The following is a 21,213-nucleotide window of genomic DNA, read 5'->3' as shown; positions in this document are numbered from 1 at the left end:
GTAATGGCCCCATTGTTATTGTTAGTCCTTTTGGTGATATCCACATCCAGTCCCTTTGAAGTATACTGAAGGAAGTGAGGGCCATAAAGCCCCTTTGTTCACCCCCTTCCCTTCATCGTATGACAGAATCCAGAGAAGGCAGAAATGGGGTTTTCCATAGTTGATAACTAGAGATGAAATATAATTGGATTCTGACAGCTAGGCTGCATTAACAGAGGGATAGAATCAAGATCACATGAAGTATTAATACCACTTTACAATGCCTTGTTAAGGCCACATTTGGAATACTGCATCCAGTTTTGGTCACCACGATGTAAAAAAGATGTTGAGACTCTAGAAAGAGTACAGAGAAGAGCAACAAAAATGATTAGGGGACTGGAGGCTAAAACATATAAGGAAAGGCTGCTGGAATTGGGTAAGTCTAGTTTAATGAAGAGAAGGACGAGGGGGGACATGATAGCAGTGTTACAATATCTCAGGGGCTGCCACAAAGAAAAGGGAATCAAGCTATTCTCCAAAGCGCCTGAAGGCAGGACAAGAAGCAATGGATGGAAACTAATCAAGGAGAGAAGCAACCTAGAACTAAGGAGAAATTTCTTGACAGTTAGAACAATTAACCAGTGGAACAACCTGTCTCCAGAAGCGGTGAATGCTCCAGCACTGAACGTTTTTAAGAAGAGACTTGACAGCCATTTGTCCGAAATGGTATAGGGTTTCCTGTCTGAGCAGGGGGTTGGACTAGATGACCTCCAAGGTTCCTTCCAACTTTATTATTATTATTATTATTATTATTATTATTATTATTATTATTATTATTATTATTATTATTATTATTATTATTATTATTATTATTATTATCTTGGAATTCTGGAAAAAGATTTTAACAGTAAGATTAACACTAAGTAGGCTTCCTCAAAAGGAGAAGCTAATGGGAAGAGGACCCCACGAAGGATGGCATTTTAAAAAAGAAGAAACCAAATGCGGAATTGTAAACAACTCAGACCGGGGGTGGCGGTGGCAGGATGGAGACATGACAACACAAGCAGCCAGTATATCTGCACAAAGACGTTACTGAATTCTTAAAACAAAAAGAGGACCCAAATATGAGGTTGAAAGGGAATGGTACCCAAAGGTAACTCAGGATTGTATTATTGGTGAAATCCCTGAAGCCAATAAGGATAAAAAGGACTTCTTCCAATTTGTGCAAAGAAAAGAAAAAGAAACGGTATACTAACTGCTCCATAAGTGCCAACACTCAATAAAGATGGCAGTATTGTTAGATAAGGAGATTTCTCAACTCAACTTCTATTTTGGCTTATGAGATCTTCTCAGAAGGTATTCCACCAGACCGAGGTGAAGAGCAGCATGAAGGAGCAGGATTTAAATTTAAAACTGACAGAAGCTTTACTTAAGATGTCATCTGTTTTTATAACTACACGCCAGTATTCAACATTTCATATTTAAATCTTGGTAACATGGCAGCTTTTGCCAGTCCAGGAACTCTGGAGATTTTTTAGCATGTAGAGGTGGCCTTAATCTCGATTAGGAGAGAGAAATGTCTGACCCTGTTGAGTTTTGGATCTTTCAGCTGCTTTTGATCCCAGTGGCCATAGTATTTTTAAAAGAGGTAAGTGTGCAAGCTACTGTCCTGGGTTGACATGGCTCTTACCTTTTCTGGAAATGATCAGAAGTTACCTTTGGAAGAAATTTGCTTGATCTCTTGGGCATTTCCTAGGGATCCCATAAGATTCCAATTTGTCTTGCCTGCTATCTAAAATCACTATGAAGCCACTGGGATGCAATTTCAAGCAGTTACTACTAGTATTCTAGTTATTACCAGATATATACTTCTCCTTTCCTTCCCCTATTTCCAAGATGTAGGAGACCAGAAAGACCATCTGAAGCAGAATTCAGACTAATTAAGATTAAATTACTGCTGATTCTGTAGGGTTCATTTCAGGATTTTGGTGTTATTCTGGATGAGGTTACATTTCATTTTATCTATATATTTATTGATTTAATTTATATGCTGCCCGTCTCACTGTTGAAGTGACTCAGCTACTGTTGAAATAAGAGTTCAGGTTCACACCTGAGAGTCCTCCTAAATCTAGTATTGACAATGAATAAATAATGTAAATTTAGATTACTGCAGTATATTTGTTATGGGACAGCCTTATAAGATGCTTTAGAAGTTACAGCCAGCCCAGAATCAGCACATTAGCACATCTTTTCCATGGCTTAGGCCTGAGCCTAAAATCATTTCAGTCTCATATAATGAGCTACATACTTCTCCACTTTTTGCAAACTCCATCTTGAACATATACAACACTGAGAGTAATCTATTCTTTCCCCCACCCCCATGGAGGATCTTGTGAAACAAATTGCCATTGGCAGCAATACAAGTTTCTTTTAGTTTAAGAAGAAATTTAAAACCTTTTTTTAAAGCCTAAAGCCTTTAGAAAGAATATTTAAAGCCTTAAATTACATTTATTTATAGATTTATGCTACTGATGTTAATATGGCTTTTAACATTTATATAGTTATATGGCCAAATCTATTTGAGAAAGGACATCATATAGTTATGTAAAATAAATAAATGAAACATAGTAAGGAAATACCTATTTACACTGAATAAATTCAAGTAATCAAATGAGCTACTTTCTAGGAAACTAAAGAAATTTGCTGATGGTCTGGCTGAATCTTTATGCACTATCGTTGAGAAATCTTGACAAATGGGAGATGAAAACTCAAGAAGAGCAGATGTTTATTATTATTCCTCAGTAGTTAATAGCATTTATGATTATATTTTTGTGATATTGCTTTGTTATTTTAATCTCCTTACTAAAAGAAGAGTTAGGGGGAGCTTGACATGGAATTTTGTTACTCTGTATAAACTAATATTGTGAACACTTTTTCTCCATTACTTTTTAATTATATTTTATTACATTACAAAATAGTTCACTTCAAAATTATGAAGTTAGATCATAGTGAGCTCAACCATTCACATATCTGGCAAATAATTTTTTTTCTCTGATTAGAACAGAGCTCAGGACTCCTTTATGATAAGCAGGAACTTTATTACTAACCTAATTTTATTCAGTTAGCTCTTTGCCTGTTTTAGGGATGATTGCTAGCTATCACCTTTCAATACACACATTTTCCTTGATCCAATTAATTTCAGATTTCTTTTCTTTTACTCATACCTTCTCTTGCTACCTTTTTTGCTCTGCTTCTTAATTTCCTTCTTGGAAATTTCCTCCTGGATAAATTCTTCATGTGCACTTTCTGTCCTGTAAATGTTGAGACCAGTTATGTTACTACGGCTGTGATGCCTATAATGAGCATGCACAACCTAGAGCCTGGGTGGAAATAAATATAAATAAATTTAATTCTGCTTTGTTATTATTGTATAGTGTCTTCTTAAAAAAAAGATGCAAGAGTTCTTCAGTGCTTCATTTTCTCTTCACAACAGTTTATTTTACACAAATTTTAAAAGAACTATGAATAATCAAATATCTGCACAGTTTGTGGAGCAAATTATTGTTTGTTATATAGCCAAAAGGTATTGTTCAGTTCATTGTGATTTCTTGTGGGTTTGTTATTAACAAATTTTGTGTCTCCTAATATTATGGAGAAGAGATACGGACCATGGAACACCTATTATTTCACCAATTTTAACTGAACAGCTAAAAAATCCCACCATTCAACAGGGTGGTATTGTGATAAGAATAAAGTTTGTGATTAATTGTGCTGGATCAATGTAACCCTGACCAGCGCATATAAATCTGTATGTTAGAATGTTTGGCATTTATAGGGTTAAGCGCTGTCTCCTTAAGAGATGGCTTATGGGTAATGTAGTTTAGCTATTCAGTGAATCCCATGTTAACAAGTCAGTAGGAGGAGCTACTAAGTTCATCACAGGATATCCTGGCTACGTGCCAGCTCGTGCCTATTGTCTTTGCGAGGAACCAACCATGCCGCACACATGGACACCAAGGCTAAATTGATTATGGAGCAATTACTGATTTTACCTTCAAAGATAAACAAATATGTAACATCCAGATGAAACTACTGAAACGTGAGTTCTGCCAGTATTCCTGAATAAATATTTGTTTTATAATCATCTTTGCTGAGTTATCTGTCTGGCCTTAAATTACAAAGCATCTTGATTCAGGTTCCAGAACAGTAAAATCAGTAAAATTCTTCATATCAGCATAAACAGCAATGTTCTTCATACGCTTTATGTCCTGCTTGGATGAAGTAAAATAAGGCTAATTTTCCTCTAATTGCCTGCATTAGTAAATTCACAAGTCTGTCTCTCTCTTCGCCAAAAGTAATTGGATTGCACCCTTGCAGTAGAAACAGTATTGTCCTTTATGTCTGCTCCGGACAAGTGCTTGTTTGCCAGCCAACATTTTAAAGTATAGAGGAAGTGTTAAATTGGATGAAACCTCCCTCCCCCAAAACGTTTCTGCCTACTGCATCGTATTGCCAGAATCCTTGCAGGTAAAGACTGTCTAAAGATCAGGAAAGCATTGGGGCAGCCACCCCCCCTCTTTGCCTGCAACTCAAACGTGTGTGTGTGCCATGCCCGCTTGTGACCAAGCTAGCCAACTGAGTAAGAGACGAGCAGCTAACTGTAATTATCTTCAAAAGGAAGGTTTCGAGTGACTGTTTCAGCCTGCCTGTTGCTAATTGCTGATTTAAAGTGGAAAGAAATATGAATTCATTAAGTGGCTACAAAGGCCAATTTCTCTTCAATGAAAAGCCAGCATAGATGTTGAGCCTCTATGCTTGAAAGTTACAAATCAATAACCCTATCTGTTTCTTCTCTTTTGAGAAGGTTCAGTAAAGTAAGGCATTTATCCCTTACTGGCCTCAGCTGCCAGACAATAATTCCATTCGTTGTCTTGGTAACCAAACACCTTGGAATCAAAGGAATGTGCCCATCTTAAGCATAGGCAATGCAGCAACAGCCACCCCACTAGCAGATACAGTAGCATCCCCTGGTGGCCAAACTGCACACAACGCCTAAAAGATCAAGTCAGCAAATAGCAGGCTTGCAGTAACCCAAGTTAATAGCACCCCCCAGAGGTACTTTGCTGAAAATTCTAACTATGCAGAGTCTGTCTCTGATAGTCAAAGAGCAAAGTTCCTTGAATTCATCCAAAGCACCCACCATCCCCTAGTGGGCAAAGAGTGAACTTCACCCGAAGTAATCATGCACGCAAGCAGTCACCCATAGTGGTGTCTTTGCTGAGGGCAAATTAAGGAGAAAAAAGGCAGCAAATTAACCTTGCTTATTATCACAAAGACGTAACGACCAGGGGGAAATTTACGGGAGCTAGCCGGAGCTCAGTATTTTCCGGATGGTCAACAATGTGCAACGTGGTTCTTAGAAGGAAGAATTTAGATAGCCTTTCTCCAAGCGCCCCCTAGTGGTTAAAGAAGGAACTCCATGCAAGCCTTTAATTATGTACATAGAAAGCCCTCTAGTGGACAAAGGGTGAACTTCGAAGGAAGAGCACCCTGGTGACCCCTAGTGGTCAAAGGGTGAATTTTGCTGAAGCACTCATTTATGCAAACAGCATACCCTGGTGGCCAAAGAGGGAATTTCCCCAAAGAGCCCACCTAGTGGTCAAAAGGCAAAGTTCACAGAATTTGCTTTAAAATAGCTAGGAAGTTTACTGAACCTGTCCTAGCTAAGGCGGAGTGTCTCCTTGATTTAGAAGAATGGGTTCAACCAACCAGTCTAGATGAGACACCCCAACCAGCCGGCCAAGGAAAAATGCTGCAACTAGCTAACCTTGACCTGTACACAGAGGCTGATGCTCAAGCCTCAGTGAGGCCAAAGATATCCCAGTTGCACTATGACCTGAGGCAACAAAGAAAGCCTACAGAAGCCATGCGCTCACATCTCATGGAAAGATGGGAGTCGAGTTATGAATGCCATGAAAGACACTGGGAGAAATTACACAAACTCTACCAAGTGCCTCTCCCCCAAACGTGTGCGCTCATTGGAAGATGATAAGGAAGAAGCTTTCCGACAATGGACAGACTTCGAAAGCCATCTCGAAGAGATACAGGTGCAACTAGGAGACTCAACTATAGATAGCACAATGCAAAGTCTCAAACTAAAAAACAAGGAACGTAATAAGTTTCTAGAAAGCTTAAAACACCTCCCAGAAGCCGAGCCTTACCCGAGAGACAGACCAGATGAGAGGGCCGAGTCCGAAGTCTCCCGCCATTCGCATGCACCATCCCAACGATCACAAGGGGCTCCATCTCATGCCTCTGGAAAAGCCTCACCCTTTCGCCATAATTCAACGCAAGCCCAGGCATATTCCAGCGTGTCACAACTATCTCATATTACAGGTGCCTCCTACCATTCAAAAGCGTCTTCTCATCAGAGCCAAGCATCCCGAGCCTCAAGGGCAGAGAGCCTTGCCGCCCAACTCGCACAAGCACGAATCGATACTGCAATGGCTGACGCCGCTGCACTAGCAGCAGTAGAAGAAAAGCGGCAAAGAGAAGAATTGGCCAAAGCGGAGACTGCAGCAGCTCTACATGTAGCACAAGCAGAGCGACAGCAGAAGGAAGAAATGGCCAAAGTGCAGGCTGCAGCAGCCCTTCACATAGTAGAGGCACAGCATCAGCAAAGGGAAGACATGGTCAAAGCTCAGGCCAGCTTTGAGATTTCCCAGCACCAACAGAAAGCAAAAGAGGCAGCCGTAAGAGCAGCGATTCTGCAGAGAGAGCTGGAAGACGCTATATCTACGCACAGGTTGGAAGGGCTAGGAAGGGAAAGCCCTCATAACCGTGTGCAAGTCTACGTTGATGACCAGAGCGTGCTTTAACGCGAACAGGTGAGAGCGCCACAGCTATCCGCAAGACCCCAAGACCGAGTAGACAAGGAGAAGAATCTCAACGGCCAGATGTGCCGATCAGCCAGAGAGTTGACGTCGCAATATCTGGATCACGAGATCTTCCCACTGTTGCTACACCATTGACCCCCAACGAACCAAACCACAGATGGTAACCGGATGGGTCCACCTGCAGCGGCAACAGTTACACAGCAGGAAGTGCAACTGCTCCGAGATGAGCTCGCCAGAAAGGAGGCAATATTGAGGCAACAGGAATCAGCATCCCGAGGATCCACTACCAGACCTGACCATGGAGGAGAATCTCAACCACCAGCTGTGCCAGCCTACCAGGGAGCCGGCAACGCACCACCTGAACGATGAGAAACCCTCCAATAAGTAGGCACACAAGAAGTCAGGTCCCCTCAGCTCAACGTAAGGGCAGAGGAATTCAGACCAAACCCACAAAGTCCCTCGTACGTGCCATGGCAAGATACCCTCAGCAGACAACACGCTGAAGAAAGTCACCAGCCAGACATGGCACATGCCCCCACTCTTGGAAGCGACGCACCACCTTCACCTGACTACAGCCCATATGCTGGACCGATGTATCCTCCAACATTCGGTGGAAGAAGGTTGGACATGGCTTCCAGAGGTGTGCAAAAATTCTCCGACAAACCAGGGAAGGACTATTTATTGTGGAAGCAATTTTTCAAGCAAGCCATCCGTGACGAGAAGCTACACCCAGGGGAAGAGATCGGGCTTATGTCGGCATGGCTGGGACCAGAATCTTCAAAGGTAGTGGATGCGATCTTCATAGCACGTTTGAGTGACCCACCCATCACCCTTCAAGTAGCCTGGGAAATGCTTGAGAAGCACTATGGGGCACCTTCTTTGACACAAGTCCTTATTCCTAAAGGATCTCTACGATTTCCCTGTCACCAATATCAACAATCCTCGTCAGATCTGGAGATTCTCCAACTTACTAGAGCAACTCCGGGCAGCACAACAAAGTTGCACCATGCCGGGACTTGCCTGCCTTGACCAATTTGACATGCAGAAGATTATCATCCAAAAATTACCATGGCAGTTGAAAGATCAATGGCGCAAAGAATCCCAGTCCTACAGAAAGCAAGACCCCAGAAAACCTCCACACTTTGCCATTCTTACAGATTTTGTTTCTGATCAATCAGAACTGTACAATGACCCTTATTACCTTGATGTCAATGAAAAACATTTTTACAATGCCAAAACGAACCAGTCACAACCTAAGCCCTAACAAGGGTCCTTTCCAAACCACAAAGGACAAAGCGCCTATTTCAATATACAAGACAGAGGTCACGACCCGGCCAAAGAAGACTTCGGACGCGCAACTGCCAAGGAGTATTCATTCCAAACCTCGCCTATCCGACATAAGCTTGACTTGTCCAATTCATAAATCTTCACTCTCTCTAAACAATTGCAGAGAATTTGGAAGAAAGTCCCTGGATGATCGAAAGGCCCTGCTCAAGGAGCTTAGGATATGCTACAAGTGCTGTGACTCTATGGATCACATGGCCAAAGATTGTGCAGTTAGGGTGAAATGCCACCTGTGTAACAGTGACAAGCATCCGGCGGCCTTACATCCAGACTCTAAGAAGCCCTCTGAGGAGCCACAACAAGCAATCTTGACTCCTCCCATGGAGACGGAGACTCAACGTGGTTCCACAGAGCACCCAGAACCGTTTGGGGTGTACTACACAGATATATGTAGCGACTCACCGCACCCTCCTTCATGCTCCCCCATCTGTCTAGCTAAAGTCTACCCCGACGGGTGACCAGAAAAGGCTGTAAAAATGTATGTCATACTAGATGCACACAGCAAGGTCACAATAGCTAAGCCTGCATTTTTCGACCTCTTCGACCTCCCGAGTAAACTAAAACATTTCGCAATAAATACATGCACAGTACCAATGAGCACGGCGGGGAGGAAAATCTCTGGTCTTCGCATAGAATCGATAGACGGAAGTTTGCAGTTCCTATTGCCATCAGTGTTGGAATGGGAGACCTTACAAGATGTCTGCAGCGAAATTTCTACACCAGAGACGGCAAGAAAAATACCTCACCTAACGCACATAGCCGATTTAATCCCTCCCCTAGATCCTGAAGCCGAAATCCTACTTATGGTGGGACGAGACGTCCCGGAGTCCATTGGTTCCGATGAAAGAATCAATGGTCCACCAGGCACCCCAGTAGCCATTAAGATGGAAACTGGATGGGCCATCGGAGGGTTGGTCTGTGTTGACCAACCGCAAACTACAACCCAGGTGAATATCTCAAGAACCTCCATTCTCAGCAATGGAAGAGATTCTCACCTAAAACCACGGCAAGAACACTTCACGCTTGTGACAACCAAATCTGTTTTGGAAGCAACAGTGTTCCAGACCAGTGGTTCCAGATCCTTCAGTTTCTGAGTATCTTGAATCTCCTGTGCCTGCTGTTCCTGAGTTTCCAGATCCTTCGGTTCCTGAGTTTCCTGTGGTTCCAGCTCCTGCTGTTCCTGAGTTTCCTGTGGTTCCAGCTTCTGCTGTTCCTGAGTTTTCTGTGTTTCCAGCTTCTTCTGTTCCTGAGTTTCCTGTGGATCCAGGTTCCTTTGTTCCTGAGAAATTTTGGGTTCCAGTTTTTCTGTTCCAGAAGTTCCTTTGGTTCCAGTTTCTCCTACAGGAAGAAGATCTTGTCTTGCTGAGAGACAAGGACGCATACCAGAACTCTTGGCCCATGGAACTTATACACCGGGCCCCAGCCAGTTCTGATGGATTAGTTCGCCAAGTTGAGGTCCAGATCGTGAAGCCACATGAGCTAGATCGTGACTCTAAAACTCTTGCGAAAAGGCTTTACACCCGGCCAATCACCGACCTGGTCCTGTTGCTGAAGAAGACCGAACTGCAAGATTGAACCTCAAATTATGCATTTATGTTTAACTCATGATTGCACTGTTTGATGTAACACTTGTTTATCTATGTTATAATTGTGCATGTTTTGATATTTACCTTATAGTTATGCATGTTTCGATACCATGTTTTACTTATTTTAGTTAATAGTCAGTTAGCAATAAGAGTTGCATGCTTTAATGCTACGTTTTTTGCTTATTTCAGTTAGTTAGTAGTGGAAATTTATATTTCCAAGCGGGGAGTGTGCTGGATCAATGTAACCCTGACCAGAGCATATAGATCTGTATGTTAGAATATTTGGCATTTATAGGGTTAAGCGCTGTCTCCTTAAGAGATGGCTTATGGGTAATGTAGTTTAGCTATTCAGTGAATCCCATGTTAACAAGTCAGTAGGAGGAGCTACTAAGTTCATCATAGGATATCCTGGCTACGTGCCAGCTCGTGCCTATTGTCTTTGCGAGGAACCAACCATGCCGCACGCATGGACACCAAGGCTAAATTGATTATGGAGCAATTACTGATTTTACCTACAAAGATAAACAAATATGTAACATCCAGATGAAACTACTGAAACGTGAGTTCTGCCAGTATTCCTGAATAAATATTTGTTTTATAATCATCTTTGCTGAGTTATCTGTCTGGCCTTGAATTACAAAGCATTTTGATTCAGGTTCCAGAACATTAATTCTTACTGGGAATTATCTTGTATAAAAAATTTGGATTTCAGTGAAATAGATGAGACTATTCACTATAGACTCTTAAATACAAATGTTATTGAATATATTTCTGAAACCAATGGCAAAGAGACCAAAAGAATATTTTACTAAGAGTAAGTTTCATAAACTTACATTGAACATTTGTATCAATATATTTTCAGACAAAATGGACAATGATTCAATAGAGTTCATTTGCAAGCTCCTTTCCATCTGTTTCATGGAAGAAACAGATTTTTTTAATAACCATCTTTTGTTGCTGTACTAGTGGGTGTGGCTCAATAATTAGGTATTTAGTTTATATTTTCAGCTTGCTTGAAAAATACTTCAGGCAAAATTAAGATCAGAAAAATCCAATTAGGGTAGTGCAAAAGAGAATCATGCCTCCCTATTGAAAGATCTAATTAGTTAATTAGAGGAGACCCAATCCTGGGAACTCTATGGACAAATCATGTTTTCTCAACTTGTGTCCGGCATACAACAATCCATAGTTTTTCCAATGTCATTCAAGGGATCTCCTTGATCTTTTCCTCTTCATCTTTCCTCAAATTCCCCAAATATAGCTGCTGTTTTTTTCAAGTTCTTCATTCATTTACATGAGATGCACTACATGTGTGTTTCTGCTTGTTCCAATTTAAAAAAAAGCTTCAATGGGGCAATTGGTCTTTATTTTTTCCAGGACCAATTGATTCGTTCGTAGTGTTTAAAAAAAATCTGTCATGCCTCCGTCTGAGCCTGAATCTGCGGAGGAAAATGAACTGGAACGGGACCCTATGGAGGCTAAGGGAGAGGTGTCTGTGGCTTCAGAGGAATGTGGGGAAGAGCAGGCCGAGGAAGGCCAGGGCCATTCAGGATTGGAACAGGAGGAGGAGGCAGAGTTCAGGGGATGAGCAAGGACCACCCCCACCTGATCCTAGAGCACGGAGAGTGGCGAGAAGGAGGGAACAACGCAGGCAGGCTCAATTACTAGTGAGGAGAGTGTCCCGCCCTTCTTCACAAGGAACACCTGGAGATTGAGATTTAAGAAGACGCTGTGGGGAGGGGCATTTGTTGGGAACAAACGCTGATTCTTGCAGTGTTGTGTATTGTTGATCTCTTGTTCTGTGACTTCTGTTTGGAAACTTGGAAATCAAACTATTGGATTGACTGACCACGTTACTTGAATGTTTAAAGACCTCGGACTGTATTTCGGATTCTCTCTTTTGAAAACTGCTCAGGCAAGCTAGGATTCAAACAGACTCCTTAAGTTTATGTTTTCTTCCTTATTAACTCTATGGCCTTGAGTACTTTTTTATGCTAATCAGACTGTATTTGAACCTACTTTCAGCCAGAGTTGGCTGAAGGGGTGTGCGTGTTCTTTTGTTGGAGGCTTGCCAGCAAACGTGGGAGAATTTGGTGAAAATTTGGAGCAATAAAAGAAATGTTTGAATTGCCAGCTGACTGCATTGCCTCTGTGCTGTGCCCTGGGTCATCACAAAGTTTTTTATTTCATTCTTTTGCCATTCCCACTTCAATAATTTACATTACTACTAAAAAAATTATTGCTTATCCTTGGGATCACTGAAATGCTACTATCCTTCATGAACTTCTCCAAGTTTGTCATTCGCCTTAAGTTCTCTTGTTCTCCAATACACTTTTCAGCTTTTTATTTTACTATGCCAAACATAAGTAAACTTATCCATTTCTTTCACTTGTTTGCTGCAAAAAATGAATTATCTAAGTATACTTTTATCTTCTTAATATTTAACATTTATACATTTTCATGTTCATTTTATCTTTTTAATGGGCTCTTCTAAATCTTGGTTACTTTGACTGACATGTGCTAGCTTAGTAGTATTGACACTGATACGTAAGAGCTCCAGGATTTCAGGCTGGATTTTTTCCTTAGCCCCTTTTGCTGATGATGAGATTTGAACTTGCAGTGGCCTTCCGCATATAGGATATGTGCTCAGAAAATAATATTTGAGAAAATGCAGAGATATTATTATATAAAATGAATAATTTCAGGGTAGCTTTGTCGATTATTTCAGGTTTTACATCAGAGATGGCGATGATGTTAGGTGCTTTGATTTGAAGTTGTTAATACAGAATATCAAGATTAGATTTTGCTATCTACCTGTTATGCTACCTCATTCCTTGACTAGCATTATGCCATAGCAGGATCAGACAGGTAAGTATGGGTGGGTGGAAAGATGAGGAGATTGGTATTCCTGAAGCCACTATTTGGGAATAAAAAATAATGGAGACTTAAGTGAACTCTGTGGAATTCTGCATCACAACCCATTCCTAGATAATCCCTATCCTAGAGAGCATTAACCTAATGTGACAGTATACATTGGCAATTTTCAGATGTTTCGAAGAATGCCTATGCAAGACAGAATTCAATGACCTCCAAGGTCCCTTCCAACATCATCATCATCATCATCATCATCATCATCATCATCATCATTATTATTATTATTATTATTAACATTACTATATCACCATACCTATTGGTAACAATCCAAGAAGCAATGGATAACCAAAAGAAGAAAACAGCTGTTGTATATTGTAGATAACTAAGAATGGTTAATAAAGCAATACATGTGTATCTTGACAATAGCTTCTCCAAATTCTGATTGCTTATTTATTGTTAGTGGTTTAATGTTTGTGGAGTCCTATCCCTGCACCTCCCACCTCCACCCTCAGTTCTAGGAGACTTTCAAGAAAACATAAGTATTGGTTAAGCATATAGAACTTCAGGACCAGCTAACAAAAGATTATGTAACTTTGGGGATGGCCTGCATTTTTGGATGTTCCTAAAAAAATTCATCTGAAGCCCAATCCATTCACACAAAACTTCTTGGATATTTAATGTCATTTACTTCCATTTACGTCATTGTGTCAATTTACAACAATTGTGAATGATTTAAGTATGGAAATGCTATAGATTATATCAACAATGCACATTCATATTTGATGTACATTTAGATATTGTAGATATTCCCTTTGTCCATTAAACCAAAGTTTTAACTTAATGCTATACAAGAAATAAAAACTTTTCTGTCATCTAATCGATTGCATCTACCTATCAATTTTATTCATCATCTTCACGTGACCTATAGCAGGGCTTTTCAACCAGTGGTACGGGTACCACCTGTGGTACATTAGCACCTGGCAGATGGTACGTGACCATCCTAGAAAAGTGGTAGCGGGGGAGGGGAATGAGCTGAACTGGTGGCAGCACTGCACAAGCCTGAGCGAGAGATGGCTGGAGCTGCAGGGCTCTCAGGGCTCAGCGGAAGCACCAGGATCAGCGCTACTTCGGGGCTGTCAGGGCTCAGTGGAAGCGCCAGGATCAACACCAGGCTCCAGCTGGAGCTCGGCGCTGATCCTGGCACTTCTGCTGAGCCCAGAAGAAGCGCTGATCAGCTGGAATGTTGCAGCATCTCCAGGGTCTTGTGATTTACATTCAGATGCTTGGCAACTGATTCATATTTATGACGGTCACAGTGTCCCAGGGTCATGTGAACTGACCAAAACCTGCTGCAACCACCCAGCAGATGGGGGGAATAAAAACCAAACACCCCCCACCCCACCCCCGCTGCCAATCCTCAACAGAAATGTTCACAACAATGAAAACCTCGGACAGGAGGAAGAGCGCTGCTGGGTGGGCAGGCAGGTGTCTTGCTCGGCTGTGGCTTGGGGGGCACTTTTTTCAGTGCCATTGTAACTTCGAACAGTCACTAAGTGAACTGTTGTAAGTCAAGGACTACCTGTACTTTATCACTTTTTTCTTTTTTTTTGGTCATCAAGTTTTTGACACCTTGCTAGGCGACTGGTGGTACTCGGATATTGCCATATCCTAAAAGTGGTACAATGGGTGAAAAGGTTGAAAAGCCCTGACCTATAGGATCTGCTTCTTAAATTTCTTTAAAGAACTTTCCCTTTGGCCCAAATCCTGACTTCTTTAGAGATGTACTCTAGGAAGAAAGTATTTGGGTTTTCAGAACTCCTGCTAGCTTCGGGTTCTCAATGCAGGGCAGGATGGAGAAAACTTCCATGGCATTATTTTAAGTGAGTGTTTTGATTGAGTGTAAGGAATGGCTACATTGTCTACCAAAACATGGAAATATCTCTTCTAAATCTATAGGTAAACAATAAAAAGAATGAAAGAAGTTTCAATTAAAAAATAAATAAAAAGGGAGTGCAAAAAGCTGCTATGTATTTAGTCTGCAAAAATAAAAACCCTATCTCCTTGCTACAACCTTGTGGTCCTCTGGATTTTTGCACCCCAGATCCAGGCACTATTCCCTACCACCAAGATAAAGTTCCTCCACGATGGAATCTGAAACTTGTTTACCATTCTTGAAGAAGTACAGTATTTTTGGCAACTGAGACTTCTCTCTCTATGTGGGAAATGAATAAATTGTAGCTCCGTTCTATAATATTTTTACACCCACATTGGGGTTTTTTTTTTAGGTATTAAGGTTGCATGCAAACAGAGACAGAGAAAATATGGGATGATTATTGTGGAAAAGTAGCATGAAGGCACATTGTATGGTTATCGTTGGCCAACGGCCATGACAAGCATCCAAGACACAGTTTTAGGACAAATGGTCAGAAGTACAATCCTCTCCATTTCTGACTTTACCTGACAAATGACTTTTCTCAAGGACAGGAAGCTGCATATCTTTCTCATCTGCTGTAGAGAAAAAGTGTGTGGAATTTGTGTTTAAACTATTTTTTCCCTCTGCTTGGAAACTTTGTTTCACAATATTGAAAGTACAAAATGGGTTAATCCTATTTGGGTACTTACATGGCTTCACACATCTGCTAATGCAGTCAGCTTCTGTCTCAAATCTATTGGCATTACCGCCACACCCACCATACCAAACCTGGGTGCAGATCTTGTTTTTGTAGTCAAAGAACCACTTAACCTGATACTCCTTGCACTGCATGCCCATGTCAAGGTCCAGTAAGCAAGGATCTGTTAAATTTGAATTTCAACATGTGCAAAGGTTAAATGATCCTGAAAATATTAAAAGCTTCAAAACAGGCACAAGATGCCAACAAAAAAAAACATTTTCAACAAACAAAAAGGAAGTAGAATACAAACTTTCAGTAATGATTTTTAGAGAAACTATATGGAAAATAATAACCTTGCACTGCTAATAAAATCACAAATATACCAGGCAGCCAGTGCATGCGTGTAAATACTTTATTGGCTCATATCTTTCATGATGGGCTATCAAAGTGCCACATTTCTGCAGGCCTCTGTTAAGTCATTAGCCAAATCCAGTGCAGAAGAGCAGTCAGAAATATAAAAAGCAGAGTGGGGAAAATACAAAAAGGGTGTAGTGGCAAATCTCACAACTCACTGAAACTGTATACTTGTTTCCCCAAATTATACTGTTCTTAATTTTATCACCAATGGCCAACCCTCCCCTGAGTACAAATAATACCCTTATCAGAAGACCTGTACCTTCTTAGATGTAGAAGGTGAATTTCAGCACACAATCAGATCTTTTCCTGTGGAGCCTTTATTCTACTTCCCTTCCACTTAGTTGGATTTGTTGGCCTTCTCGGTTAAGGGCCAGTACTGTACTGATGTCAACATTTGCTGTACTGCTCAACTGAGGGCAAACTGGCCACATAGATGTGGCATGTCTGTCAACCTAGAGCTTGCAAGGTGTGAATTAAGCTACACTGTGAATTTGTATACTGTTGTCTGGTTCTGGGAGTGCTTTCTGAGGCACTATCACACTTTGAAAGTACTTCATGTGTAACCACCTCTTGCCAGGAGAAGGAAACTGAATTTACAATCCTAGAGTCTTATGGGTTGGCAAAAGCTGAGAGTCCCAGACTTTTTCCAATACGAAAAGCAGAGTAGCAGTTGTTTGAAGGGTTTAGGTTGGGATAGAATTGTTTGAATAAGACCTTAATTGTGTTAGAATTAGACAACAGTGTGACCTAAATCTAAGCTCAGAGGAAAAAAGATTTTTTTTTAAAAAAAAGTTACATATAATAATTAATTAGGGGCTAATATACTGTATACAAAACAGCTCTTTCAATGAATCCAATGGTCATAGAATTTCTTTTTTTAAAATAAAATTTTAAAATAATTTTATTCACCTTATAGGTAGTCCTCGACACAAGTGAGCCCAAAATCCATTTTACGTCCCTTTTGCCACAGTTTTAAGCAAATCACTGCAGTTGTTAAGTGGACCATGCAGTCATTAAGTGAATCTGCCTTCCCCCCATTAACTTTGCTTTTTGGAAGCCATCTGGGAAGGTTACACACAGTGATCACATGGCCCTGGGACGGTGCAACTGCCATAAATACATGCCAGTTGCCAAGTGCCCAAATTTTGATCACGTGACTACGGGGATGCTGCTAAAATCATAAGTGTGAAAAATGGTCATGTCACTTTTTTCAGGGCCATCGTAACTTCGAACAGTCAGTAAACAAATGGCTGTACGTTAAGGACTACCTGTACTTGGAACTTTTGTGTCCTTTACTTCATATTTTGTTTTCTACTTCTGCACTGAAGTTTATTCCTATCTCTTGGTTGCATAATAAGGTTTTATCATGTCTCAAAAACCTGGGCTATTCAGTGAAGCAGTCCCCATAGCCATTTGGAAGAGTACACATGAGCACACAGCACAGACACACAAACGCACACTGTTTCCTACTGTTTCCACCAGAGAAAGCACCCAAAATCATGTCATGGCATCTTCAGAACAGTATGAAGTGACTACAGGGAACTTTCTCACATTAGGAGCCTTTGTGAGTGAATATAGATCCAAAAGAAAAGGGTTATTGTTATTACATGAATTTTACATGGCTCTCTTGCAAAAGAATAGTTGAAAAGAAGTTAAACTAGACGAGGAGAAGAGACTTTGAAGAACCAGTTCGGTGTTGCAACAACTGTGTTATAAACGCTGAAAATTGGTAACAGAAAAATAACTGCAATTATACACATTAAAAAGACAAGAATGATAGAATTAGACAAACCAAGATGAAAATGATTAAAGAAATTAATTTGTAATGCAAATATGTAAAAACTACCATGTCTGGGGAAAAGATATCTCCATCAATTTCCAATTGAATATTTGCAAATCTCAATGTTTTCAAAGTTGTCTTTCAGAATTTATCTCTCATAAGGATTTAGTTTTCTATATTTTTCTATGATTAATTTCATAAAAGAGAATAGCATATTCAAAACAGCACTGCTGGGTAGCCTGTATGAAGATACACATCTGGTACCTTTCACCAAACCTTCAGTTATCAGTCTGAATGAAAGGAAATCCTAGTATTTTTTTTTCATATGGTCTTATATAGCAGTTTGCTTTAAAAAAATGTGAGTTCTACCCCAATCATGAACATTATTAGAGATGTCTGGCAGGGCAGTTCAGGCCAAAATTCATAATATGCAACAGAAAAAACAGAAATAATAACCAAAACAAAGCAAAATAAAATACATGTCTGCATTTGAAATGTGAAAGAATTATGTGGCACCTATCTTTCCTGTTAATAGACAATGCACAAGGAAGTTCAAAGACTATTAACAGTAAAGATAACATTAGATTTTGAAAAATTACAAATCCAATATCAATTCAATCCATCTTAGTTGTGTAAAATTGTATATCTACCATAGTTTTTAAAAAAATTATGAGCAGACAAATCAGAGTGGCAGCAAAATAAAAACTGATTTTAACAGAGGTTTCATTAAAATTATGACAATTTCATACACTTGTCATATTAACATAAAATTATTATAACAAAAATAACACAACAATCACACATTTAGAACAAATGTGAATTATCTACATATTGTTAATAACTGAGTTTAGCACAGTGATTTGTTAATGCTTTGTTACAAAAATAAATAATTAATTGAGCTAAGACACATGGCAAAGAAATGAGCACAGGGTTTTACAGTGACACAGCATCCCATAACTCAGCCTTTTCCAATGAGCCATAAGAAAATATATATTTTCCACTACCCCAGAAACATTTTATGCTAGGATGACTGGTGGCCTATTAGGGCTGGCAGGGCTTTGGAAGTAATTAAAAAATGAACCTTTGATACATGAACACAGCACCTGGCTGCAACTCTTTAAAACAGATGTCTGTCACACAGCTGCCCAATGTAACTGTCAATTGACATAGCACAAGGTAAGTCATGGCTACTTTGAAAGAACTGCAGATACGGGTACATTCATATCAATGTGCACTTTGAAGCATCTTTTTGGAAAGCGCTGCACAGTTGCACGACATGAGCCATCATTTGCCCTCCAAAATACAAATGAACAGCACTACTAGAACAGTAGCGATGGGCCTTCTTTTGGGAAGATTGTTAAGACAACTGAGCAAGTTTCCCTAGCGGTAATCACAGAAGAAATGCAATCTGCTCCTAGGATATTTTTTTATTTACAAGTTTCCTAAAGCTTTAAACCTTGCAATGCTGTAGAATGCCTTACCATTACTAATGTCATAGGAGCTGTGAAAAGTACAGTTGTGAGCATTTTCCCCCGAAAGACTATTGTAGGGCTGTGCAAAACCAGGCATTCTTCCTTTTCACATGCTTTCATACAATGTGACAAGCTGTGACAATGTGACAGACATACAATGTGACATACATACTGTACATACATACATACATACATACATACATACATACATACGTACATACTAAGAAGAGATGCACAATATGGTACATTTCATTTGAGCATCCTCTTAGTTGTTCTGGAATTTTCAAAATCATCCTGTATTAGAATCCAGCTTTAATTTCTACAGTCCTGTCATGCTTTACTCAGAATCAACAATAATGGTACTATTTGCTGGCACTAGCTAATGGAAACTCTGGTATAAAGTGTGGGGCATCTGCAGTTCATGATCATGAATCTACTTACCACTTACTTTGGGATAAAAAAGTTCCTTAGCACATTATGTTCACCCTTCAGTTTACATATTTTACTATTCCACAAAAATCAACCAGTATCCTTCATTTCAGGTAGCATATCGCGTTGGTACCACTTTAAAATGTTCTGTCTAGAACATAAGTTAATCCAGAGATCCTCAACCCCCGGTCTGTGAACCGGCACTGGTCCGTGGCATGCCAGCAACTGGGCTGTGCAAACAAGCAAAACCCCATCCACGGGATGCAGGCAGCATGTGAAACTACGCTCCTTCTGGTCCACGTAAAAACCTCTTTCCAGGGAACCGGGGGCTGCTAGTTTAATCCATACAAACTTTCATTTCCCACACCTTTGACATCTTTTACAGCTTGGACTCACCTTTTTCAAGGACTTCCAAAGGTTCAGTGTTCACCATTACATTGGTTGCTGCTGCTGCTGCTGCTGAAGGGCCCTTGACTGCGGGCATGCTCTCTGTAGAAAGAAAGCCAAGCAATTGTGAGGGTGGGCTCGGGACACTCAAATCACAGCAATAAACTTTTTTACTTACATCCAGCCTGATTGAGACATTGCGCACAACACTTCTTCAGCTTTGTATGTAATGATACATAAAGAACAAGAAAGCTATCATGTGTTTTAATATTATGATTTTAGCCAGCACAGTGCCTAGGAATCAATTAAAATCATAGAAATATTATAGAAATATACAGGTGTATATTTTGAATATTTGTAACACCTGACTATATCCAGTAATCCAGTTATGATTACTTATTATGAGCTCTTTTTAAAAGAGACATTTTGAGCAAACTTGCCTCAAGTGTAAAATGGTTCTTGACAAAGGTAATACCCAAATCAAGAACTTCATTCAGAAATATGTTTCCCACTAGAAATTAAGCTTCAGCAGTGTAAAAATGCAGGAAGAGAGGATTATTCCTTCTGAGTAGATTCTTGGAAGTCGCAGATCAATATTAATCAAATTGTTACAATATTATCTTGTTCTTGTATTGTTAAAAATCTATATCAAATGAATGTCTCATAGCATACAGTGCTGCTTAAAAATGTGACCCAAATTCATAGCATTAATTAGGCATATGTCATTATTATTAGGACAATGTACTGGTATGCTTCTTCATATGCCCAACATCCGAAATTGATAGAAAAAACAATGTATTTAATTCCAATACCTAAGATAACTTACTTGTATTAAATGTTCCCTTATAAGTAGCTTTGGCCTGGGCATTATGGTAGCCTGTGATAGCAACATGATACTTTTGTCCACTCTGAAGACCTCCAATGACTCTTTCATTGCTAGTTAAATTAAGCTTCACAACTAAAGAGTGGTCATGTGCTGAGGTGACTATGATGTCATAGACATAGACTTTCTGAAGCTCAGGAATCATCCAATGCAGCTTAGCACTATTTTCAGTGATATCAGTTATCTGGACGTCTCCATTATGTTTAATCACTGTTGAAGAAAAGAAAAGAAAAAAAAACTAATAAAAGGACAAAATTAATAGATTCAGCATTTTAAGGAGGTTCAGGATAAGACATCAGGAAAAGGAAAGACATCATTCATAAAAATTTACCTGATCCTAGAGTAAGTAACACAAGAATCCCTCAACAGAGGTGGAAAAAAAATCTCTATAATAACCTAAGAACATTCCAGTATGCTAGAACCTTTAATTGCATGTGGAACTGTGTACTGTTTGCAATCTGGAGAAGATTAAGACCTGCCTGCTAATAGGCACAGAAAATGAAAAGATCACATTTTGGGTTAGAAAACACAAGAAGAGGCTGTAATTAAATGCA

The 21,213-nt window shown here is 40.0% G+C and overlaps 1 protein-coding gene across 1 annotated transcript in view; it reads right to left on the bottom strand.

The window, feature by feature from the left end:
- COL6A3 (collagen type VI alpha 3 chain) overlaps positions 1–21,213 on the bottom strand; it is a 150,043-nt gene that overhangs the window by 15,318 nt on the left and 113,512 nt on the right. The window contains 4 exon segments of the mRNA XM_029285002.1: positions 15,137–15,184; positions 15,302–15,472; positions 19,786–19,878; positions 20,603–20,869. Coding sequence (XP_029140835.1) covers positions 15,137–15,184; positions 15,302–15,472; positions 19,786–19,878; positions 20,603–20,869 — 579 coding nt within the window.

This window comes from Protobothrops mucrosquamatus, unplaced genomic scaffold, assembly GCF_001527695.2.
Source record: "Protobothrops mucrosquamatus isolate PMUCROS unplaced genomic scaffold, P.Mucros_1.0 scaffold1170, whole genome shotgun sequence".
Classification (NCBI taxonomy): domain Eukaryota; kingdom Metazoa; phylum Chordata; class Lepidosauria; order Squamata; family Viperidae; genus Protobothrops; species Protobothrops mucrosquamatus.
This window is presented reverse-complemented; position numbering and strand designations above follow the sequence as displayed.